Consider the following 22887-nt stretch of genomic DNA (forward strand, 5'->3'; position numbering starts at 1 on the left):
GCTGCAGCTGCTGAGAACAAGCTGTCGTTATTTCCTGTTTTCTTCCAGTGATCTGACAGTTCTGTTTATCAATGCAGCGTTGCTGGGACATTGCTCTTGGACCACTGAAACAGATCCCCATGAACCTGTTTATCATGTATATGGCTGGGAACACAATCTCCATCTTCCCCATTATGATGGTGTGTATGATGGCATGGAGACCCATACAAGCGCTGCTTGCTACACCAGCTAGTGAGTGTTAATTTAGACTTTTGCGTGAGCTTAACATTTCAGATAATGTGCAAACTACGTGTGATCAAGAAATATATGTACCTTTAAGTGTACCATCCTCTATGTACATACACTTTAATGTTTCATAAGGCTTGTGATTGTTACAGACCAGCGACAAGGGAATAGGCTTTGCACATGCTGTACTGATTTGTGTTAGGCTACTTTGAAAAGTACTGCAGTGTAACATCTTGTTAGTATATAATCTATTTATTGGTGACATAATAGCATTGTACCATAGTCTATAATATTCTGTTCCACACCCACCTAAGTGTGACCCTCTGTTCATTTATAAGCCTTCAAGCTCCTGGAGAGTTCCGGTCAGCGCTTCCTGCAAGGGCTAGTTTATCTGATTGGAAACCTTTTGGGTCTCGCATTGGCTGTTTACAAGTGTCAGTCTATGGGACTTTTGCCCACCCATGCTTCTGATTGGCTTGCCTTCATTGAACCACCTGAGGTGAGTCTGCATTTTTGATTGTAAAATCTCCGTCATAGGCCCACGACTCTTATAATGGAATGGAATGTATCTTTCATCTACTAATCTGTTTACCAACCACATGTTACATCTTTTCCTTGTAGAGAATGGAATACACTGGCGGAGGCCTCTTATTGTGATAACGGAACAGAAGACATTCAATCCTCTCATAAAGGAATTTGTACAATACAGATATCACATCCACTTTCATGCCTACCTGAATATTTTAATTCTGCAGCAATCTAATAATTTATTATACTTTGCACATTCTATGGACTGGAGTTCTCCCAATATTAAAATACTTCTACTATAATTCAGAGGCAGCTTTGTAGAAAACATTTTATTGTGTTGTCCCTATTAGTTTATAACCCCCCTTCCCCCATAATAAACAAAAAATGGTAACACACACACACACACATTGACAATTGTAGATATGTCTGTAGAACGAGGGAACGGGATGAGGAAGCTGGTGCATCCTGCAGTCCTATTACTATATAATGGGAACCTGCTTCTCTTACAATAATAATGCTTCAAATATCACTAACAATAATTATAGAAAGTTTAAACACACGGAATGATGCACTGACCAATAAATTAAAACTAGGCAACTATTCCACACACAGAAAATAAAAAAGGACAATGCAACTTAGAACATTCAATGTGATTCCTTTGCGTTCTCTCGTTTTAGATCCGAGGTAATACTTCTGCCTTTATCAGACAATTATTGGCATCAAGCCAAGAATACAGTTCCAATAGACAAATTCCTTTTCTGTACAATTATGTAACCTGTCCACAAAACAGGTACATAAAAGATTTTGATCCCCATTTTGGAAAGGAGGCTCAGGGTAAAATGCATATCCACCAGTGTAGTATGAATTAGCATGCTCCCGGTCACATCGGGAGTTAAGGCGTGCTAAAACATTATACCCTTCAATGACTGGACCTCTGTTTCCAACAATGCTTCGCAAAGGGACTGTTCATAGTGGGTGGACCGGCTTTATACATGAATTCCTTGCAAGGGCAATTTCAGATCTATTTAACAAGCAGTTAGTGCTTGTTGCTGCATAGAGATGTGTTGAGGGGACACTGTCCACGGTAAGAAAATACTGTTCTTCCAGTCATCCCTTTTGTTGGCATAGTGCTTTCACATAACAAAAATGAACACTCTCTTTTTTTTTTTTTTTTGGCATTAGAAATGATTAAAAGAGATCAAGGGTTTGACATTTAACTATTGTAGGACATTTCCTAACTTGTTTCTCATTGCTTTAACTGCTATGAATGACTGCTTTCACTTTCAGTAACGCAATCTTGCTCTGCTATAGTTGGTGCAATGCATGGTGTAGCAGATTTGTTCTTGTGTTAGGAATAAATGGTGATTACTTCTGTTCCACCACCTCTCACTAGCAGCACACGCTCCAGGCCCTCAGTCAAAACCTCTAGGAATTCCATATCTTGGGAAAACTTTAGTTAAGGAGACAATGGTTGAAAAGTGTTTGTTACAAACAGCAGTCTGAAACTATACTGTTACACACTGCCTCTTTGTGTTAAAGTTGAGTCACAATGAACAATTTTGGGTATAAATGTGTCACAAAGAAATGTTAGCAAATAACCCTAAACTACATATGCAGATTCACTTTGTTGCGCTGTTTATCATACTACCCAGATCTTCCTCCAATTTACCCAGTCACATAGTGGGTTAGAACGCACAGATCTGGCCAGACACTCGGGTCAGGTGAGATCTGTCTGGAACTGCTATATATGTGGATTGCCACCCGATTCTCCAACTATACAAATTAATTTAGTTAATCTGCTTGGACATTTTTAGGCCTAGAACAAAGGTCAGCCAATTTGGTAGCTCTATGGTTAATGTATATAACATTTATAGGTTAGTGACAAACTCTAAAATCTAGGCAAGGGCAGGGACGTTACAGACATATTCCATTCATAATCAGGACAGTACTCGTATCTGCTGTTTTATACACTGGATCTAAGGGGTCTATTTACTAAGCATTGAATGGAGATAAAGCACCAGCCAATCTGCTCCTAACTTCCATGTCACAGGCTGTGTTTGAAAAATGACAGTTAAGGTGGGTACCCACTGGAAGATATATCTGCCGATCAATTGATCAGCAGATATAACTATGGACGGATCGGGCAGTGTGTTGAGCATACACACTGCCCGATCCGTCGGGGACTGACGTCATGAACTGGGCGGGCAGTTCATCTGTCAATCACCGCCGGCTGCTGCAGCATGTGTACGGGCTCACAGCGACATGCCAATATATCGGTAGATATATTGGCCGTCGGCTGTGCTGCGGGGTCGATGCGATACGTCTGTGAACGACGGAGTTCACAGACGTATCGGCCGTACATACTGGCGGACGGACCCGCGATATTTCGGCCGTTCAAGAGAACGGCCGATATATCAGCCAGTGTGTATGGGCCTTTAGGAGTCGATTGGCTGGTACTTTATCTCCAGCGACTTTATCTACATCCAAGGCTTAGTAAATAGACTCTTTAGTTTTGTTTTTTATGGCTTGAGTGGCAGTTTGAGGCAATTTTGTGGCTGGTATACATTTTAATGCCCAACAACTTAGAAATAAGATTTTATTTGAATGTGGCAGCTACGCTTCAACACTGTCTAAATATACCAGTTATGTAATACAATTAATTCCAATTTTCATAGAATATATTTTGTAATTTGGCACATATTACCCATATCATTATAAATACTTTTGTAAAAGAATTATTTATACATTTTGGTGCTGTATATTCATTAACTCTTCTTTATAGAAGGATACAGTTTTCATCACCCTGTGTGTTCCGGGGGGGTCCTGGCATATTTAACAGAACCAGTTTAGCATCATGAGATTTATTGACGATGACCTCATTCAGTTTCACAGCTGTATGCATGCGCCGCACGTTTGACTGATCCCTGAAGAGAAATATAAACGTTATCAATGAAAAACAGCAAATGATACTGAAAAAGAATCCGTGCACACACAGGCCCTCATTCAGCATGGATCGCTGAATTGCAAAAACGCAAATCGGCAGATTAGCAGCAGACTGCGCATGCACTGAAAATGCATTGCACATAGGTAACATAGCATTTGTGGGGAAAATGCAGGCATGTCATGGCATGGATCTGACATCAGCTGCGATTGTTTGCAATTAAAAACATGGTGGCGGTATGACTGTATCCGCATTAATGCGTATGCTTGGATCTGTCAACTGTCGATGGTACTCTGTTCCTGCGTATGGATCGCAATCGTCAAATGCATACGAAAAGTTGGGATTGCAGCGGTGGGCGTCTTTTACCAATTCAGGGCGGATCTTCACATGCGATTTTTATCAGTAGCAGTTTTGAGACAATCACTTTAGTCTCAATAGCGATCCATGCTGAATTCCCCCCACATAACACATTTTGAGTCTCACGGCCGCATGCTGAGCAAGTCCTGGAAGCTGGGCATCGGGTTGTTCTGGGCCAAACGCACAGCGTGGTGTTTATCTTTGGTCCATGTCATGTGTACTCTTTCTGGTGCAGCATCTGTGTCATCATCGTCATCTGAGCCCACACTTGTTAGACGGAGAATGGAGTTTCTGTCCTTCACTAGCTGGGCCTAAGTGGAGAAGAGTGCAAGCTCAGTATCTCTTATGTATACAGTCTAACTGTATATCATTCTTTTACTACAAGACTCCATCACCTCAGCTTACTTCACCATGGTTGGCACTAAGAGCACTCCTCTAAGGACTTGGTTGTCAGGTTGTCTCTGTAGAGATGCTTAAAAATAACACTGCTTTATCTTCAGATTTTATTTAAGCCATTAAGGGACCAATTTAATTATTGCGTTCAGCCCCTGCTAGCCGTTTATAGTAATGGGCGTCTATCAGCTATTCAGTAGTAGCTCCAATCAGATGCCCATTACCCGTGGCGCACACATGTTTTCTCACAGCCTCCGGAAGTGTGAGAAAAATGTTAGTGTGGACGCCCAAATAGACAGGTTTAGTCGCGGAGCTATCTGTTGCGCAAAATGTTAATGGGTGTCTGATCGGAGCAACAACTGAATAGCTCAGCTAGATGCCCATTAGTATAAACACCCAGCAGGGGGGAAAGGGAGCGCACAAATTAAATTGGCCCCTTAAGGTGGGTACACACTAATAGATATATCTGCAAATAAATTGATCTGCAGATAATAGGATTTTGGTACTTACCAGGTAAATCCTTTTCTTTGAATCCATAGGGGGCACTGGAGTACTCTTGGGATATGGACGGGCGTAGCCGAACAAAGGCACTGAATATTCAAATTTAGGACTCTCCCCCCCTCCATATCCCCAAGTACCTCAGTGTACTTTGCCAGTGTTTTTTACTGAGCGAACAGGATATAAAGAGGTTGACAATGGAGAATCCCTATAACATAACGGACAACAACAATGTTGACCCATAACCATATTGTCAACTAAACAGTTGACACCATAACCGATAGCCCTTTATAATTTGAACCCATCGGTGAAAATGTGTTACCATAAGCTCCTCTGAGCTTAATATCAATTAAGTAAAATTTGTTACCCTAAGCTCCCTTGAGCTTAAAACAACCCAGGTAAAACTGCTCTGGGTGGGCGTCCAGTGCCCCCTATGGATTCAAAGAAAAGGATTTACCTGGTAAGTACCAAAATCCTATTTTCTTTATCATCCACTAGGGGTCACTGGAGTACTCTTGGGACGTACCAAAGCTTCCCTCGTGGGCGGGAGAGCTGTTTGATACTTGTAACAGTAGGCAGCCAAAGCTAGATGCTGATGGCTTCACCATTCATATGTAAAAGTGCACAAACGTGGTGCACTGAAGGCTATGTAGCCGCGTCGTAGACGCTCCACGACCCGCTGGGTCTGACATTCCCACAGAACCTGTGGGATGAACTATCACTGACGTAGGCGATTGTAACTTAGCCGTAACGTAAGCCTGACTTGTAGTCATTATTATTATCCAACTGGATAATGTCTGCTGAGAAACTGGCTAACCCCAGTTTGCAATATCATATAGAACAAACAACGTATTCATATCACGTACTGTAGTCGTTTGGTACATATATAAACGCGTAACGCTTGTACCACATTCAGAATTTTAGAATGTGCTGTCCCCACAGGAACCACTATTGGTATATTGATGTGAAGAATACGAAAGCGGTTTTCGTCCGAAGATCTGCTTTGTCATGAGAAACGCAAATACGGTGGCTTGGAATACAAGGCACCCAAATATGAAAACAAAATCCTTGCCGAAGCACCCTTGCCGAAACCAAGGCTAGAAGAAAAATGTTTTCCAAAGTGAGAACTTAATCCCCATTTGTTGAAAGGGTTCCAAAATATGAAACTGTAAGAAAATCTGAACCCAACCTGAAATCGCCTGGCGCTGTAGGTGGGATAACTAGAGTCTGAACTTTGGTGACACCTTGTAGAAAGATGTTTACAGACGCAACTAGAGGCAAACGCTTTGAAAATAAGTTTACCACACAGATACCTGCACTCTTAGTGCAGATGAACGCAGTTTTCCATCCCATCCCGTTTAACAGAATACGGGTAACTTGAAGGATGATGTTGGAAACTTCCGAAGTTTACAACTTATGTAAGCACATGAAAATTTTTAAAATTTTTAATAATGAGCTGCCTTAAGCGGCTTACTATTTCGTAACATGGTTGGTATAACCGATACTGTAATGCTCTATTTTTTTAAGAGGGCGGTCTGAACCCTCACCCCGTCAACCGCAGCTGCGGTACATAGATAATAGGTACCTAGGTAACTATGGGTAAAAGAACGTTCCCTGATGTAACAGGTTGGACGTATTATGAGCGGGCCAAGATCGTGTGCAAGTATACCTTGAAAATTCGAGAAGCAAACTTCTCTGAAACCCATGAGATACCACCAGTATGACTGTGACGAACTGTCTTCTGATCCGTTTTGGCAACGAAGAAAGAAGCGGAAAATGGTGGAGCCAAATACACGATGCTGAATAACCCCATGAATGTGATGTACACATACTGAGCTTTTGTAATTGTGGCGAGATGCCCTCATGTATACTTGAGGGTAACCCCCTTCTGTGGACTTACATCTGAAACACCTGTGGATTTAATGTCCAGTTTTTAAGATCCAAACCCTGACGGGTGAGATCGTCTGTCTAACAGATGTCCACTCACGGATTGATCTTTTGACATTTTCACATAATAGCGTTCTGAGCCATTGAAGATTTGAGTTACCTACCGCCTTGCCATGCGGCTTATTGGTTCTCACTGTTGAGTATGCAACTGCCGTTGCTTTGTTTGACTGCTTAAGGGCAGCGTGAGCCAGGCATGAAAAAAAAAAAAAAAAAAAAAAAAAAATTAAATTACATGAAACTCACGGTTGTTCCTCTCCACGGAAATCTTTAGTAAAAAGTGAAAGATTTATTCGTTCTGAAGAGAAAACCAGAGTCTATCCTTGGTCAGACTGAAAGCGAATTATTTATTGCATTGTAAAATGTTCTAGGACATTTATCTCTTGCATTGTAAAATGCACAGAGTTCTAGTACATTTATCGACAGCAATCTGTCGTGTTTTAGAACCTTTGCGTTGATTTTAACTACAAATCCTGACTCTCTGTGACTGTCGTCTAGAGTATACGCACCCTTGTCCCTCTGTGGGACAAGCGAGTGAAGGGTGGCGAACTAAATTGAAAACACATCTTATTCTTAATAAGTAAATACACCAATGTACCGCTAGTGTGCGTGTACTTTCGTTCTTGCTGGTGTAGTAGGTAAAAGTCGTTGATTTACCGTATTTATAATCTTACCTAGGAATTGACATCGTTTAGACAGACTTAGATGTGATTGTTTTCAAACTTAATCTGCTACTGTAGTATACCTTAGTAGCGCACGTTAGAGGAACTTTGTTAATACATAGTTCTTATGTGAGATGAGCTATCATTCCAACATCACTGTAGCAAATACCGGAAGCGGTAAGCAACGGTAGAAATGAAATGTTAATGGTTGTGGCGATTTGCAAACGCTAGAACCTGTGATGAAAAAACCGGACTGGGTAAATACGCATTGTGAAGATCAAAAGCAATTATACAATTTTGTGGCTTCAATAAGCAAAAACTAACTGCAGAAAATCCATTTTCTAACTGTAGTAAATGACTTGCTGATTGATATTGCAACGGAGCTGTTTGATTTTGCTCAAACAGAGGGGAATAAGTAACTGTGACTCTGTTGGCGTACTATTGCCTGGTTTATAAACCAGCAAAGACTAAATGACAACCTGCCAAACCGTTCAACAGAGGCAATTTTGTCTTTAAGCTGTAAACAGCTGACATATATAAGTTGAAGTCATGAAACCTCGCAAATGTAACATGTAAAGACGCGCTTCCACAATTGTAAAAGAGGTCATCAAACCACTGGCTTGCTGACTGTAACGTCCTGTCGTTACAAGGCGTGACTGTTTTTGTATAAAGGGATAAAACGCCGTAACAAGTATACTGTATGCGGTAATGGCTGAATATAAAGGAATAAAAATGCCGTTACAAGTATATCAAATTTAGGAGCAACCAAGCTCTGGCCTTGTCGCGCTTAACTAGCGACAATGAAAATAACCGGCGTTAGCAGAAGCTTTTCAGCTATACTCTGCCGCTTCTTTTAACAGTGATCGGCATGGTTTCATACATAGATTCTAGTGACCCAAATGTATCCTGGGTTTTTATAATGTTTGACAGAAACTCATCAACCCATGACGGATCGCGTCCTTTTGGCAACGAATATGTATAGTTATCCAAAACCCCGCACTATCTGAGTGCTGGACTACTGTACCGTTCTCACTCGTATTTATCGGTGTGAGATTGACATAGAATCGTGCATTAAATTATAAGACCAGTGAAATAAACACTCTGGTAGCCAAAGGAAAATTAGCCCTTTGGAAAGACTGTCTTTTGTTAGAGCTGGCGGAGTAATTCCGACTTCGATTACTGCTCTTTTAATTTGAATTGCCAATTTTATAAAAGTATTTTTAGTCTGCACTAGAGCCTTCCTTGCTATGTAGACAGACACACCATAATAGGCAACAGACAGACACTTGCACGACTTAATGAAATTATTATATGGCATATATATATATATATATATATATATATATATATATATATATATATATATGTTATTGCTGAACTGCATATTTATATGAAACTCATGGTTATTTCTCTGTACGGAAATCCTTAGGAACCTAAAGTATTCTTTATGTGAAAAACAGTTCATATTGGCATATGAAACCCAAAGCAAATTCCTACTAACACCCCTGCGCCTTCTGGTGGCTTAGAGATGTAGGGCAGGAATGTTCTAGAATTATCTTGAACTAAAAATTCCCACCAACACCCCTGCGCCTCCTTGTGGAGTAAAGGTGTATGGCCGGAATGTTCAGGAATTATAAGCTGGAAAAACAGCAATAATTAAAATGGCCGTTTTGCTTTCCCTGAAATTCACAGTACAGGCAATTTATAGCCTTAATAGCCTTTTATACAGTTAATATATATAGCGTATATGTTATTACAGATCTATTATACAGTAAACACATACACTTAGTTAACCATACACTTAGTTAACCTCCAGTTACTATAAATCCAGCCTGCAGTGAATGTATTATATTGCAGTCTTAACAGAAACCCTTAGGTTATGATAGGCTATTAACTGCTTAACACTTTTGTTAACTCCTTGCAGCCTGTCATATCTGCTGCTATGGCCATATACTCCCCCCTCACCCCCCCTTGCAGCTGCGCTGCTTGTAAGGTAACTTCCACCCCATGTTACCTGCAGCGGTGCCGGGAGAGCAGGAGAGCGCAGAGTATAGCTGCGGCGACTTCAGACCTCAGTGACCGGATATGATACGGCGTCGCTGGCTGTCTGCCGAGTAGCTGGCTCGGGCGGCGCTGTGTACAGCGGTGGCCGGGTACCAGCGTTGGTAGAGCGGCCGGCGTCTGATTGACGTGCGGCCGCTCTGAGCTGTGCTCCGGAGTAGCTGGCTCGGCCGGCGCTGTGTACAGGAGAGCGGCCGGCGTCTGTGATTGACGTGCGGCCGCTCTGAGCTGTGCTCCGGAGTAGCTGGCTCGGCCGGCGCTGTGTACAGGAGAGCGGCCGGCGTCTGTGATTGACGTGCGGCCGCTCTGAGCTGTGCTTCCGGTCTTAGCGATGGGAGAGCGGCCGCCGTCTGTGATTGACGTGCGGCCGCTCTGAGCAGTGCTCCGGAGTTCTGCCGAGTAGCTGGCTCGGGCGGCGCTGTGTACAGCGGTGGCCGGGTTGGGAGAGCGGCCGGCGTCTGATTGACGTGCGGCCGCTCTGAGCTGTATTAGTGCTGGGAGAGCGGCCGGCGTCTGTGATTGACGTGCGGCCGCTCTGCTGCTAGGTAGTGCGGCGGCTGGAGCGGGTGCAGGGAGATATTCAGCGGTATGAGCGGCGGCTGTAATCGCTGTGGCCAACATAAAATAAACACTTTCCCCACACTGCAGGGCGGCAGCGTGAGCTGACCGCCCTGACCCACCATACCTTGTGCTGCAAGCTCCGTCCAGCTTGTGACGACTTCTCATGCTGGCTGTGACGGGGCTTCTGTATGTAAGCTCTGTCCAGTTTGTCAGTCATCTTGGCTGTGACGGAGCTTCTTTCTGTAAGCTCCGTCCAGTTGTTTTCCGTGCAGCTTGCAGTAACCAGCTGCCTGTGGCTGTGAGGGTGCTCTTTGTGAGGACCGACACGCCATGCGCTGCCTTATAGCGCCTGTGGCTGTGAGGGTGCTCTTTGTGAGGACCGACACGCCATACGCTGCCTTGCAGCGGCACCATCCCGGACCCAAGTTTTTCCAGAAACTGGGACGGGAAGTGTAAAAATTAAAAATAAAAATAAAAATCTTCTGAAAAGTGGCCATTGCCACAAGCCGATGATCATGCTGTGAGCACCGAAAAAACACTGGCAAAGTACACTGAGGTACTTGGGGATATGGAGGGGGGGAGAGTCCTAAATTTGAATATTCAGTGCCTTTGTTCGGCTACGCCCGTCCATATCCCAAGAGTACTCCAGTGACCCCTAGTGGATGATAAAGAAATATCTATGGACGGATCGGGCAGTGTGCTGTGCATACACACTGCCCGATCCGTCGGGGACTGACGTCATGAACTGGGTAGGCGTGTACACACGCCCGCCCAGTTCAGCTGTCAATCACCGCCGGCCGCCGCAGCATGTGTACGGGCGGGACCGCCCCATACACACACAGCGACGCGCCAATATATTGGTAGATATATTGGCTGTCAGCTGTGCTGCGCGGCCGACACGATACGTCTGTGAACGACGGAGTTCACAGATGTATCGGCCGTACACACTGGCCGACGGACCCGCGATATATCGGCCATTCAAGAGAACAGCCGATATATCGACCAGTGTGTACGGGCCTTAAGAGGCAGATTGATGCCCAACCAATCAAGTCCTAACTGTCATGTGTTTGAAAAATGACAGCACATGTTAAATTTGCCCTTTAGGCTAAAAGAAAATGCTTGCTTTTGTGCACTACAGATTACTTGGAAAATGAAAAGGTTTCATGCGCGATAATCCTTATGATCTGCAAAGGACTGTGTCACTATATAGAAGTCCCTCAGCAAGAATCAGAATCATTGGATTTTTTTGTATGTCTAACGGAACTATTGTCAGGGATATATGTAAAGAGTGAGAGACCACAAATTAGCTTTGTTCACAAATAATCTATTTGCTGCAATTACAATTCCAGTGGTGGATTTCCCCACAACTAGATAGCGAACTTAAAAGAAAAAGTGGTCACTTATTGACCTGTAAGATAACAAAACAGTGTTCCAAATTGGTTGCCTTGAACTTTGCAATGACAGCAGAAAGTACAAAAGGAATCCATTCAGCATCTAATTTTATATTGTACCCTTCACAAATTTGCTATTTGTGAGTTGTTTCAACTAACGATAATACAACGCTTTTAACTGAAAGTGCCTACCTTCATTTAAATAAGAATTCATAGATAGGGAAAATAAATACAATCAAAATTAAAGTTTTACCTACACCACCATGCAGTTTATTTAGTGGGTAAAGAGACCACACATGTAACTACCCCATATTTATAAGCGATTGTTATTCATATCTATTATTCATTTGTATAGCAGATTTGACTTAAAAGGAGCTATTATTGATAAGTTATGCCTGTCTCCCTACCCTGGCCAAAACTGTACCTTTTAGAGATCCCTAGAAGTCACCATCCAACGAATGGACTCACATTATCATGCTGGGGGACATCTAAACCTTAAAAATGATTGATCTAGTAGCGCGGCAAGCATTTTATTTAACTGAGGTGGCTTCCAAATTAGGTAAGACAACCACAACACAAGTTGGAGCCATTTTGGGAACAACAAGCAGCTCTTCCACATTCACCCTCTCATCTGCAGGGAAGTCACTAGGGACACTTTTCTGTTTAAGAGGAAGAAGAAATGGACATGCAGCTCCTGCTCAGCTGGAGTAACTGCTTAACGAAGTGTGGCCTAAGCCTGATTGCAGATCTTAAGTTTACCACATATTTCAGTTCCCTGAATGCGATAAACATCCCAAACAGGGCTTCCTTACATAATAGGCAGATATCAATATTGAAACCACCTTTAAAACCATTTACACCACAGAAGGAGTCACCCTTAGACCTTGATTGGCTTGGGTCAATAAGGCAAAGGAGAACAATTGGTGGGGGGTTTGGAATCAAATAACTGAAAATAAGATTTGCTAATACTGCTGAAGAATACTCATGAGGCCTTTGATATCTTGGGGTAACTTTGTGAGATAGATGCAGCATCCAGGAGGGCTCGAGTCCCTCCTATACTCTGGTTGGTTGGTCCAGTTTCATCCGAAACGGACTATAAAAAAAAAAAAAAAAAGTTCTGAGGCTACAGCATACAAGGTTTAGCTATTTTTGTCTCCATAGGGAGGCAAGAAGTCAGACCTTCAGGGGGTCATTCAGACCCGATCGCACGCTGCATTTTTTTGCAACCGTGCGATCGGGTCTGTACTGCGCATGTGCGTCATTAGCCGGCGACGGGGGTAGTCGGGCAACAACGAAGCTAACGAAGAAAGCGATCGCAAGAAGATTGACAGGCAGAAGGCATTCCAGGGCGGAAACTCACCGTTTTCTGTGAGTGTCCGGAGAAACGCAGGCGTGCCCAGCCGTTCCGGAGGAGGGTTCCTGACGTCACAGCCGGCCCGAATCGTCGCAGCATCTGAGTAAGTCCTGGGCTTTTGTTTGTGCAGCTCACTGCATAGCCCATCGCACCCTTGCAAAGCTCTTAACCCCTTCCCCTGTAGGTGGCAATTACCTGGTCGCAGCAATGCAAAAAATAGCCTGCTTGCGACCAGGTCTGAATGAGGCCCTCAGAGTCCTTAGCTACTTGTGCAGGGCTACAGTGAGGTAAGCAGACTTCGGCAGTCAAGCAGTACGTATTATGAGTAGACTGCCATCCAGAGAACTACTGTTGTGATATCCCATCTAATTCTTTTTATGGACCAGTGATTCAATTTCAACAAAGATGTCCGAGTCAGAGGCATCATAAGTCAGGGATACATAATGGATCTCCTGAAGGTGCTTTTCACCAATGGTCTTCCTGTCCTAAGAAAGTCAATAAGAACCTTATTTTTCAACAGGAATAGTTATTTAAGTCCCGGGAAAAAGCGCAAAGGCCAACTTCAGAAACTTGGTTCCGCTCTAAAATTATCTTAACCTGTAATCACTAAATGCCCAGTTGAGAGTTAATACGTTCAAGATGGAGTTTGTGATGTCAATCGCGAACAACATGGAACAGGATGGTGATCATGAGCTGCAAAGACGCATACTTGTTTGTTCCGTTCTGGGAGGGACCCCAGTGCCTTTCTATTTTGCCACTTTCAGTTTTGGGCCTGGTCACATACATATCAAGGGTGCTCACCAAGATTATGGCAGTGATGACTGTCCTTGCATAGATGATTTGCTGATGAAGTAAAACTTCCTCATATTGCTGTAGGCTCATTCTCCCACATCACAGCTGGAATCTCAATTTCAAGAATTCCAACCTGACACCTTGCTAGTATGACACAAGTCGGCAGCGGGTGTTCTTACCAGAAGACACTGTCCTCTTGCTACCAGGACTTGTGTCAGTTCACCTGTGAATGAGGGTCCTGGTAAAAATGGTGTCCATCTTTGAGGAAGTTTAAATTGAACATATATATTTTGAGGGTGTTCCATATCAAGCTAATTTTTAAATTAAAGAAGTCTTGCCTGCACTTGGCAAGCCACTTTGTTAACCTGTCTCCAGCTCTTCAGAGCATCTATCAGCATGCTGGTGGCTGAGAGGCGACAATCTGAAGATGAGATCAACATTGTCCATCTGTAACTGGTTCATAATAACAACAGAATGCAAGTACTGGAGACTAGGAGGAAGTCGTTCTTCAGTCCCAGTTACAAAGTTTTTGTTCTTTCTAAAAAGTCTGCAGTTTTTAATGCTCTAGTTAGTAGACAGTTACTTGGAGACAGGAGTCATTAAGAGTCAGTCAGACAATGCCGTGGCTTACATAAATCACCAAGGGGACACTAAAACTTTTGGTTGTCCCGACAATTGGGGCAATTGTTCGCCAAATTGAAGGCTTCAATATCTGAGATACACACTAAGCTATGAGGATGACTTAGTCATGGAACAATGCAGGATATGGGAAGATTCTGGCCGAGATTGTCACTTCTGACCGATTGAGCTGATAATAGGCCGTGTTTGTGGGCAAGATTTTCCCAATTTATCAGCGAAACACCGCAATGATCTTGTACACACTATGAGAAATCAGGCTAATGCCCGATTATTGTGAAATTGGTACAATGATTGTATGGTGTGCACCTAGCATAAGAGTACCCTAGTCATAAAACAGACTAGCATAATAATGCGCTGGGTGGAGCAGAAGGTACCAGCCACCATGGGTTAACATCCGATGGGAAGAAACTTGAGAAACGTGGTCCTCTCATTTAGAAGTGTTCCAGCAGACTGTGTACATGTGTGGACAACCAGATGTTAAGATTTCTGCTTAAGGACTAAGGGGGTTAATTCAAGTCGCATCACTGCAATAACCCCGGCGGCGGCAGTGCACATGCGCAGGTACCGTCCTAAGCATGCGCAGCCACCAAATGCATTCGGGTTGCAGTGGGTGAGAATGACGGATGGGCAGCAACGGAGCATCGCGGAGAAAACGGGGTCAGGTCTGCGGCATTTTCGGGACGGCTGCATGACGTCAAATACAGCCACTCCGATCTAAAAAATTTAGGCGGACCTCCTGCACACGCAGCCTAGTTGCAGCTGCAGGGAGTCATCCACAGTTGCTGCAACTGCAATTAAATTGCAGTCACAGCCACTGGGCAGGCCATTCTGCATGCTAGGCGGCCTTGCCCTGCGATGGGCATCCCCAGCATGCGAAAGAACGGATTGCAGATTCTGCTTTTTGGCAGAAGCTGCAGTTTGTACTGAATAACCCCCAAAGTACCCACAGGCCATACCAGTTTTCTCTGGTAGCTATGCTTACATGGGTGTTAAAAAATGTAAAAGGATTCATGTGATTTTGATAGCATTAGACTGTCCAAGAAGGACATGGTACTGTACACAGACATTCTCAGCATGGCATCTACCACAAAGACCAAATCTGTTAAGTCGGGGATCTATCCTTCACCAGAGCTTACCCTCTGCCAGCTTTACCAACATGGCTACTGAAGCTATGATCCTTAGAGATAAAAGTTTTTATGTCAATGTTTTTCAGACCATGCTCAAGGCTCAGAAGTCTGTTTCGGCTAAGAACTACCCCAGTGCTTGGACGATCTACATCGTCTGAGAAGCTAAGGGCATTCCTACCTATTCTTTTTGCTTGAACCAGTTTCTATGGTTTGTGCAGGAAGGTCTGGAACAGGATTTAACTGCTCTATAATGTTTTAAGTCTCAGCCTTCTCAGTTTTCTTTTAGAAAATACTGTCTCTTTTTCATGACATGTAGACCTCCATTGCAGCTTAAGTTCCTTACCTGGGAGACTGCCTGTCTTGGGCTATTTCCATAGCTAGGAGAGTTTCTGAACTGGAGCCTCTGGGCCTGATTCTGAGATGGGAGTAAAGAAAAAACAGCAAGTAACTGTATACCTGGAGAAACCACATAGCACTGCAAGGGATGAAAATATATATATTTTGTTTGCATACAGGATAAATACTGTCTGTTTTTGCATGCAGCCCACAAATACTGGACAGCTTTATTTTTGCGGTTTAGATTTGAATTTGGACATTCCTCTTTCAAATCTAAATCTCTGCACATTTTAAATCTGCCCCACATGCAGTGCAGCATGGTTTTACCATTACTTGCTCTTTTATGCTTTACTACCATGTCATAATTAGACCCACTGTCTTGTAAGTCTACTTTGCTCATATTCTATAAAAACAGAGCTGTTCTGAGAACCATGAGGGCTCTCTTAACTCGCTGGAAGCTGTTAGAGATTTATGGATCTATGTTCACCAGAATGGCCACCAAATCCAAAGGCTACTTCTTTATTCTAAAACTCTTTAAACTTACAGCAGCAACTGACATCATTGATCAGCTCTTCCCCACCAAACTCTCCATTCTATTGGGCTTTGTGACTCAGCTCTCTCTCTCCTGGTTCTCCTCTTACTTATCTAACTGCTCCTTCTCCATAACTACTAGAACCACCACTTCCCCTTCCTGTTGGTCTACCCCGAGGTTTTGACCTAGGCCCCTTCTTTACCTCTACACGTTCTAGTTGGGCAAGCTTATCAGTTCCTTTGAACTTTGGTATTGTCTCAGTGCAGACGATACGCAAATTTTCCTCTCTTCCGTGGACTTCTCTACCTCTGTTCTATACCGTGTCACCGCATGTGTGTCAGCAATTTCAACTCTGATGGCAAAATATATCGTGAACTCAAAATTTCAAAAACTGAACTCCTATTTTCCTCAGCCAAGGCCCCACTACTCACCACTCTGTCCCTCTTGGTTGACAAAGTCTCATTCTCCTTCGTTCCCCAAGTCCATTATCTAGGTCAGAGGTTCTCAAACACGGTCCTCAAGGCACTCCAACGGTTTAGGTTTTAGGTTTATCCATGCTTGGCCACAGATGACTTAATTAGCACCTCAGTCAACTAGATTTAACCATTTGTGCTGAGCCATGGATATACCTAAAACCTGGACCGTTGAGGTGCCTTGAGGACCGCGTTTCAGAATCTCTGATCTAGGTGTTACCCTTGAATCTGCAATTTCCTTCACACACAGTCAATCCCTTTCACAATCCTGCCATTTCTATCCTTCACAATATTTCCAGAATCACCTTCCTCACTCTGGAAGCTGCTAAAACTCTAATTCGTGCCCTCATAATTTAATATCTTGATTACTCCTAATCAGCTCCTATCTGACCTTACTAACTCCTCCCTCGCCCCTCTCCAGTGTAGCCTTATTTTGCTGCGCACCTTGTATTCCTCTCTTGTCGCTCTATAAAGGTGTGTACATATGGTGAGATATTTTCTTTCGATTTTGACTATATAGTCAAAATTGCAAGAAAAGTTAGTGCAGATCACAAGGTGAAAGTCACCTTGCGATCCCGATTTGATCCCGATGCGCGGTCCTGCCAGGTCGGCATCGCAAGAAAAAGAGATAGACTGTGCAGCAAATCAATCCTTGCTAGATCGGTGTACTATCTAGTTCATCTCACATGTCAGTGACATCTCACATAAGCCAAAATCTCACATAAGCCAAAATCGTAAGCACACATAGTCCATATCTCAAGAAAAGTTAGTCAAAATCTGTGCTATCTGGGCTCCGGGGAGTTCAAGGGAAATCGCAAGTGAAAATCGGGCACAGCAAGGATCTCACCGTGTGTACACACCCTTACTCTGCTGCCCCATCTGCCAGTCACACCACTGCCTCCATGTACCACTCAGAATTAAATTCACACTCCCCTCTCTCATCTACAGAGCTTTCAACCAACTGCTCCTCCCTACATATCCAGCCTAATTTACACACACACACACACACGCACACACACACTTGCATCCACCCTCTTCGCTCTGCTAAAGATTGGTGCTGCACCTCCTCCCTGATCACAACTTCCCATTCTCAGGATTTGTCTTGGGCTGTTCCTAACCTCTGAAATGCCCTCCCTCACTACATTAGACTTTCAGCCAGCATTCAAGCCCTTCAAACTATTTTACCACCCCTTCACTCTGCTCCTTTTGTATCCATACATATCGCTCATAAATTGTAAGCTCGTATGAGCAGGTTCCTTTTCCCTCTGTCTTCTCTTCATCATTATGCTAACTACTCACAATTATGTATCTGTCTGTATTAGTCTGTAGTTATGTCCTGTTAATTTATCTCCTCAAATGGTGCTAAAGAACCCTTGCAGTTCTCTTCTCCTCTTGATCTGTACTCTTGGTTCTATGTTTGGGGCTTTCTTAGTAAAATACTTATGTCCTAAGCAGATGATGTGGGGTATAGATGAGGCGGAGTTTGAGCTTTTGCTGATAAAATTAAAAAGTGCTTAAGCACCTGCCGCTACACTATATACCCAGTGTATTCGGTGGCCCCCAAAGGACTCAGAAGATGATTTGATGAAAGTACAAAAATCGCATTTTAATTTTTTTAAATGACATTTTTGTGTCAAATGTACACTGTTTACCCTGTATATGTAATTTTATTTCATATGATGAACAAAAACAGATTGAATAATAATAAAAAAATAAATGAAAAAACGTTAGGCTATACTACAGTAACTGTACATTTCATCCTCATTTGACGTCAACAGGTCCGAGAGTTGGCTATTGAATCATGCGACTAATGTAACCTTGTGGATATCATCCTATTTTTTGAAGCACATTATGCTATGCTAGTTAGGAAACCAACAGTAACTGCAGACAGGCATATATTGAAATCAGTCTCACCTCTCTTTCTCTGTCTGTTTTTGAGAGGCGCATTTGCCTTAGCATCTGTGATCTTTGCTCCATCATAAGCGTCCGTTCGTATGTATAGGCAGAAATGTCACTGTCATGCTGCACAAGACAAAGGATCACATCAGATCAGAGAACGGTGATCTCTTAATTACCATTCATTTCTTCATACTCACCATCTCCACTACCTCCACATCAGCCTGAATACGTAGGTGATAGAGGAAGGTGGCTAAATCTTTCTTCATCTGAATGCTATTATCTTCCATCTGGGCCACTGTGAAGATACGCATCTTGCATTTCCGCCACACCTAGACAGGTAATGCCACAGGAGTACACACAAGGGAAGCAATAGCACGAGACTAGAACTCGTTAGTACATGATGATCCTCTCAAGTGTGAGAATAGCTATACATTCCATTATCAATTCATGTGATACAATGAATAGGAGCATATTTATTACGTACACAGAACATACTAGACTGAGGGAGTGTAAGTGATGATTCTGTTTGCCATATTTGCCATATTATTTATTACTAGAAGTAATAAACAAGACTGAACTGGTTGATATACAATTGTATAATGTAAGAGACCATATGAAAACATGGAATGCAACAAGTGATGGGCAGTAGGCACATGAATGTGATAGGATCAGTAGGAAGAAGAGGGAACTGAGAATAACACAACCTCTTTCTCACCTTGTGCTGTTTGAGGAGGAAGGGCAGCAGCATCAGCATACCTCCATCATGCACAACCCACCACACATCTATGTTACCCTCTGCTAGAGTCTCCCGAGATCCAGGGAATAAGGATATGTTCTTAGCCACAAGTAGTGCCTGGCGAGCAGCGGTGGTAATACGAACAGTGGCTGGAAATGAAAGCTGAAGGTTACAAGTGGGACTTTGTGCCACATGTAATGTTACAAAGTGTGTTTCAGGGCACAACAAATTACTTAACCACTTGCCTGGTACTAAAGTCTAAAGTATGTGATGCGACCGCAGCCAGGAGTACGTTACCTAGCCAGGTTGTATGACATATATTTCCGGCAATCCCGGCTACTTCCCCTTCTGTAATTAGTGCAGAACGGACTTCCTCCTTCTGCAGCGGCCTCTTGGAGTGGAAGTGATGCGGCAGTCTCGGACCGCTGACATCACTCCTGAAAACTCGCCCCAGAATGCTTTGTGAGCCGCATTCTGGGGTGCATGTGCCAGAACTAAACAAGCTGGGAGAGGAACATAGTTCCCTTCCCCAGCACATCTATGCATGCAGAGATCAGCTGCAGCAGGGGGGATTGATGATCAGTCCCCCCATGCCCCAAGCTCCACAATAAGGTTAGGAGGCGGGGCTTGTTGGGGGGGGGGGGGGAGTGGGAGTATCGGGTGTCATATACTGGTGTTGAGGGTGGGTAGGGTGGTGGGTTGCTGGCCAACAAAAAAGGTTGTTTGGACTAGGGTGAGGGGTGGATATATTCAAAATAATACATGACATGTATAGTGACACATGGGGAGGCACTAATCAGTGGTGGCCCATTGATACGGGGTGAGGGTGGTTGCTAGGTCACTGCTCTATTACCAGTAGAGGAGGGGCTTGGTAATGCTGTGGATTGTTTTCCACTGGGGGGGCTATTTTTGATGGGGGGTGGGAAGTAATTTTATAATGGGGGCCTATGGACACAGGGAATAGGAAGGGGGGGGAGGGGGAGTAGGTTTATTCTAAATAAAACATTTAAATATATAATTAAAAATACTTTTGAAACTTTATTTAAGATGTCTGTTAATATTTCAGTTATAGTATAGGGCTGTGTTAATACTGCCTCTTCATAAATACTGGGTAATATATTGTATTAAAAAAAATAAGATTTTACTTACCGATAAATCTATTTCTCGTAGTCCGTAGTGGATGCTGGGGACTCCGTCAGGACCATGGGGAATAGCGGCTCCGCAGGAGACAGGGCACAAAAGCAAGCTTTTAGGATCACATGGTGTGTACTGGCTCCTCCCCCTATGACCCTCCTCCAAGCCTCAGTTAGGTACTGTGCCCGGACGAGCGTACACAATAAGGAAGGATCTTGAATCCCGGGTAAGACCCAAACCAGCCACACCAATCACACCGTACAACTTGTGATCTGAACCCAGTTAACAGTATGATAACAATGAAGTAGCCTCTAAAAAAGATGGCTCACAACAATAATAACCCGATTTTTGTAACAATAACTATGTACAAGTAATGCAGACAATCCGCACTTGGGATGGGCGCCCAGCATCCACTACGGACTACGAGAAATAGATTTATCGGTAAGTAAAATCTTATTTTCTCTAACGTCCTAGTGGATGCTGGGGACTCCGTCAGGACCATGGGGATTATACCAAAGCTCCCAAACGGGCGGGAGAGTGCGGGTGACTCTGCAGCACCGAATGAGAGAACTCCAGGTCCTCCTCAGCCAGGGTATCAAATTTGTAGAATTTTACAAACGTGTTCCCCCCTGACCACGTAGCTGCTCGGCAAAATTTTAAAGCCGAGACCCCCTCGGGCATCCGCCCAAGATGAGCCCACCTTCCTTGTGGAATGGGCATTGACAGATTTTGGCTGTGGCAGGCCTGCCACAGACTGTGCAAGCTGAATTGTACTACAAATCCAACGAGCAATAGTCTGCTTAGAAGCAGGAGCACCCATCTTTTGGGGTGCATACAATATAAACAGCAAGTCAGACTTTCTGACTCCAGCCGTCCTGGAAATATATATATATATATATATATATATATATATATATATATTTTAGGGCCCCGACAACGTCTAGCAACTTGGAGTCCTCCAAGTCCCTAGTAGCCGCAGGCACCACAATATGTTGTTTCAGGCGAAACGCTGACACCACCTTAGGAAGAAACTGGGGACGAGTCCGCAGTTCTGCCCTGTCCGAATGGAAAAACAAATATGAGCTTTTTTTAAGACAAAGCCCCCAATTCTGACAATCGCCTGGCCGAGGCCAGGGCCACAACATGGTCCCTTTCCATGTGAGATATTTCAAATCCACAGATTTGATCGGTTCAAACCAATATGATTTGAGGAATCCCAACACTACGTTGAGATCCCACGGTGCCACTGGAGGCACACAAGGGGCTGTATATGCAATACTCCCTCGACAAACGTCTGGACTTCAGGAATTGAAGCCAATTTTTTCTGGAAGTAAATCTACAGGGCCGAAACTTGAACCTTAATGGACCCCAATTTGAGGCTCATAGACACTCCTGTTTTCAGGAAGTGCAGAAATCGACCTAGTTGAAATTTTTTCGTGGGGCCTTCCTGGCCTCACCCACGCAACATATTTTCACCACATGTGGTGATAACGTTGTGCGGTCACCTCCTTCCTGGCTTTGACCAGGGTAGGTATGACCTCTTCCGGAATGCCTTTTCCCTTAGGATCCGGCGTTCAACCGCCATGCCGTCAAACGCAGTCGCGGTAAGTCTTGGAACAGACAAGGTCCCTGCTGGAGCAGGTCCTTTCTTAGAGGCAGATGCCACGGTTCCTCTTGGAACAGACATGGTTCTTGCTGAAAGCAAATCCCATCTTAGCTCCCGAGGCCATTAGTCCTCTGTGAGCATCTCTTGAAGTTCCGGGTACCAAGTCCCTCTTGGCCAATCCGGAGCCACGAGTATAGTTCTTACTCCTCTACGTCTTATAATTCTCAATACCTTGGTTATGAGAAGCAGAAGAGGGAACACATACACCGACTGTTACACCCACGGTGTTACCAGGACGTCCACAGCTATCGCCTGAAGGTCTCGTGACCTGGCGCAATACCTGTCCCGTTTTTTGTTCGGGCGGGACGCCATCATTTCCACCTTTGGTCTTTCCCAACGGTTCACAATCATGCGGAAAACTTCCCGATGAAGTTCCCACTCTCCCGGGTGGAGGTCGTGCCTGCTGAGGAAGTCTGCTTCCCAGTCGTCCACTCCCGGAATGAACACTGCTGACAGTGCTATCACATGATTTTCCGTCTAGCGAAAAATCCTTGCAGTTTTGACCACTGCCCTCCTGCTTCTTGTGCCGCCCTATCTGTTTACGTGGGCGACTGCCGTGATGTTATCCCACTGGATCAATACCGGCTGACCTTGAAGCAGAGGCCTTGCTAAGCTTATAGCATTACAAATTTGCTCTT

The 22887-nt window shown here is 43.9% G+C and overlaps 2 protein-coding genes and 1 pseudogene across 10 annotated transcripts in view; 1 reads left to right on the forward strand and 2 right to left on the reverse strand.

The window, feature by feature from the left end:
• EMC4 (ER membrane protein complex subunit 4) overlaps positions 1–1059 on the forward strand; it is a 51775-nt gene extending 50716 nt beyond the window's left edge. For all 7 annotated transcript variants that reach the window (XM_063913479.1, XM_063913473.1, XM_063913477.1 and 4 more), the window contains 3 exons: positions 78–231; positions 564–724; positions 847–1059. In XM_063913479.1, coding sequence (XP_063769549.1) covers positions 78–231; positions 564–724; positions 847–882 — 351 coding nt within the window. In that variant the 3' untranslated portion in view covers positions 883–1059. The remainder of the gene's footprint in view (positions 1–77; positions 232–563; positions 725–846) is intronic.
• Positions 1060–1063: 4 nt separating this feature from the next.
• Positions 1064–22887, reverse strand: part of SLC12A6 (solute carrier family 12 member 6) — a 103381-nt gene continuing 81557 nt past the window's right edge. For 2 of the 3 annotated variants that reach the window (XM_063913468.1, XM_063913470.1), the window contains 7 exons: positions 19429–19598; positions 18911–19042; positions 18729–18836; positions 15817–15888; positions 4178–4362; positions 3544–3677; positions 1064–2193 (listed from right to left, as the gene is read on the reverse strand). In XM_063913468.1, the coding sequence (XP_063769538.1) occupies positions 2102–2193; positions 3544–3677; positions 4178–4362; positions 15817–15888; positions 18729–18836; positions 18911–19042; positions 19429–19598 (893 nt within the window). In that variant the 3' untranslated portion in view covers positions 1064–2101. The remainder of the gene's footprint in view (positions 2194–3543; positions 3678–4177; positions 4363–15816; positions 15889–18728; positions 18837–18910; positions 19043–19428; positions 19599–22887) is intronic. The other variant, XM_063913469.1, reaches the window with a different exon arrangement.
• LOC134961898 (U5 spliceosomal RNA) lies at positions 7101–7205 on the reverse strand (annotated as a pseudogene).

Source organism: Pseudophryne corroboree, chromosome 1 (genome assembly GCF_028390025.1).
Source record: "Pseudophryne corroboree isolate aPseCor3 chromosome 1, aPseCor3.hap2, whole genome shotgun sequence".
In the NCBI taxonomy this organism is placed as follows: domain Eukaryota; kingdom Metazoa; phylum Chordata; class Amphibia; order Anura; family Myobatrachidae; genus Pseudophryne; species Pseudophryne corroboree.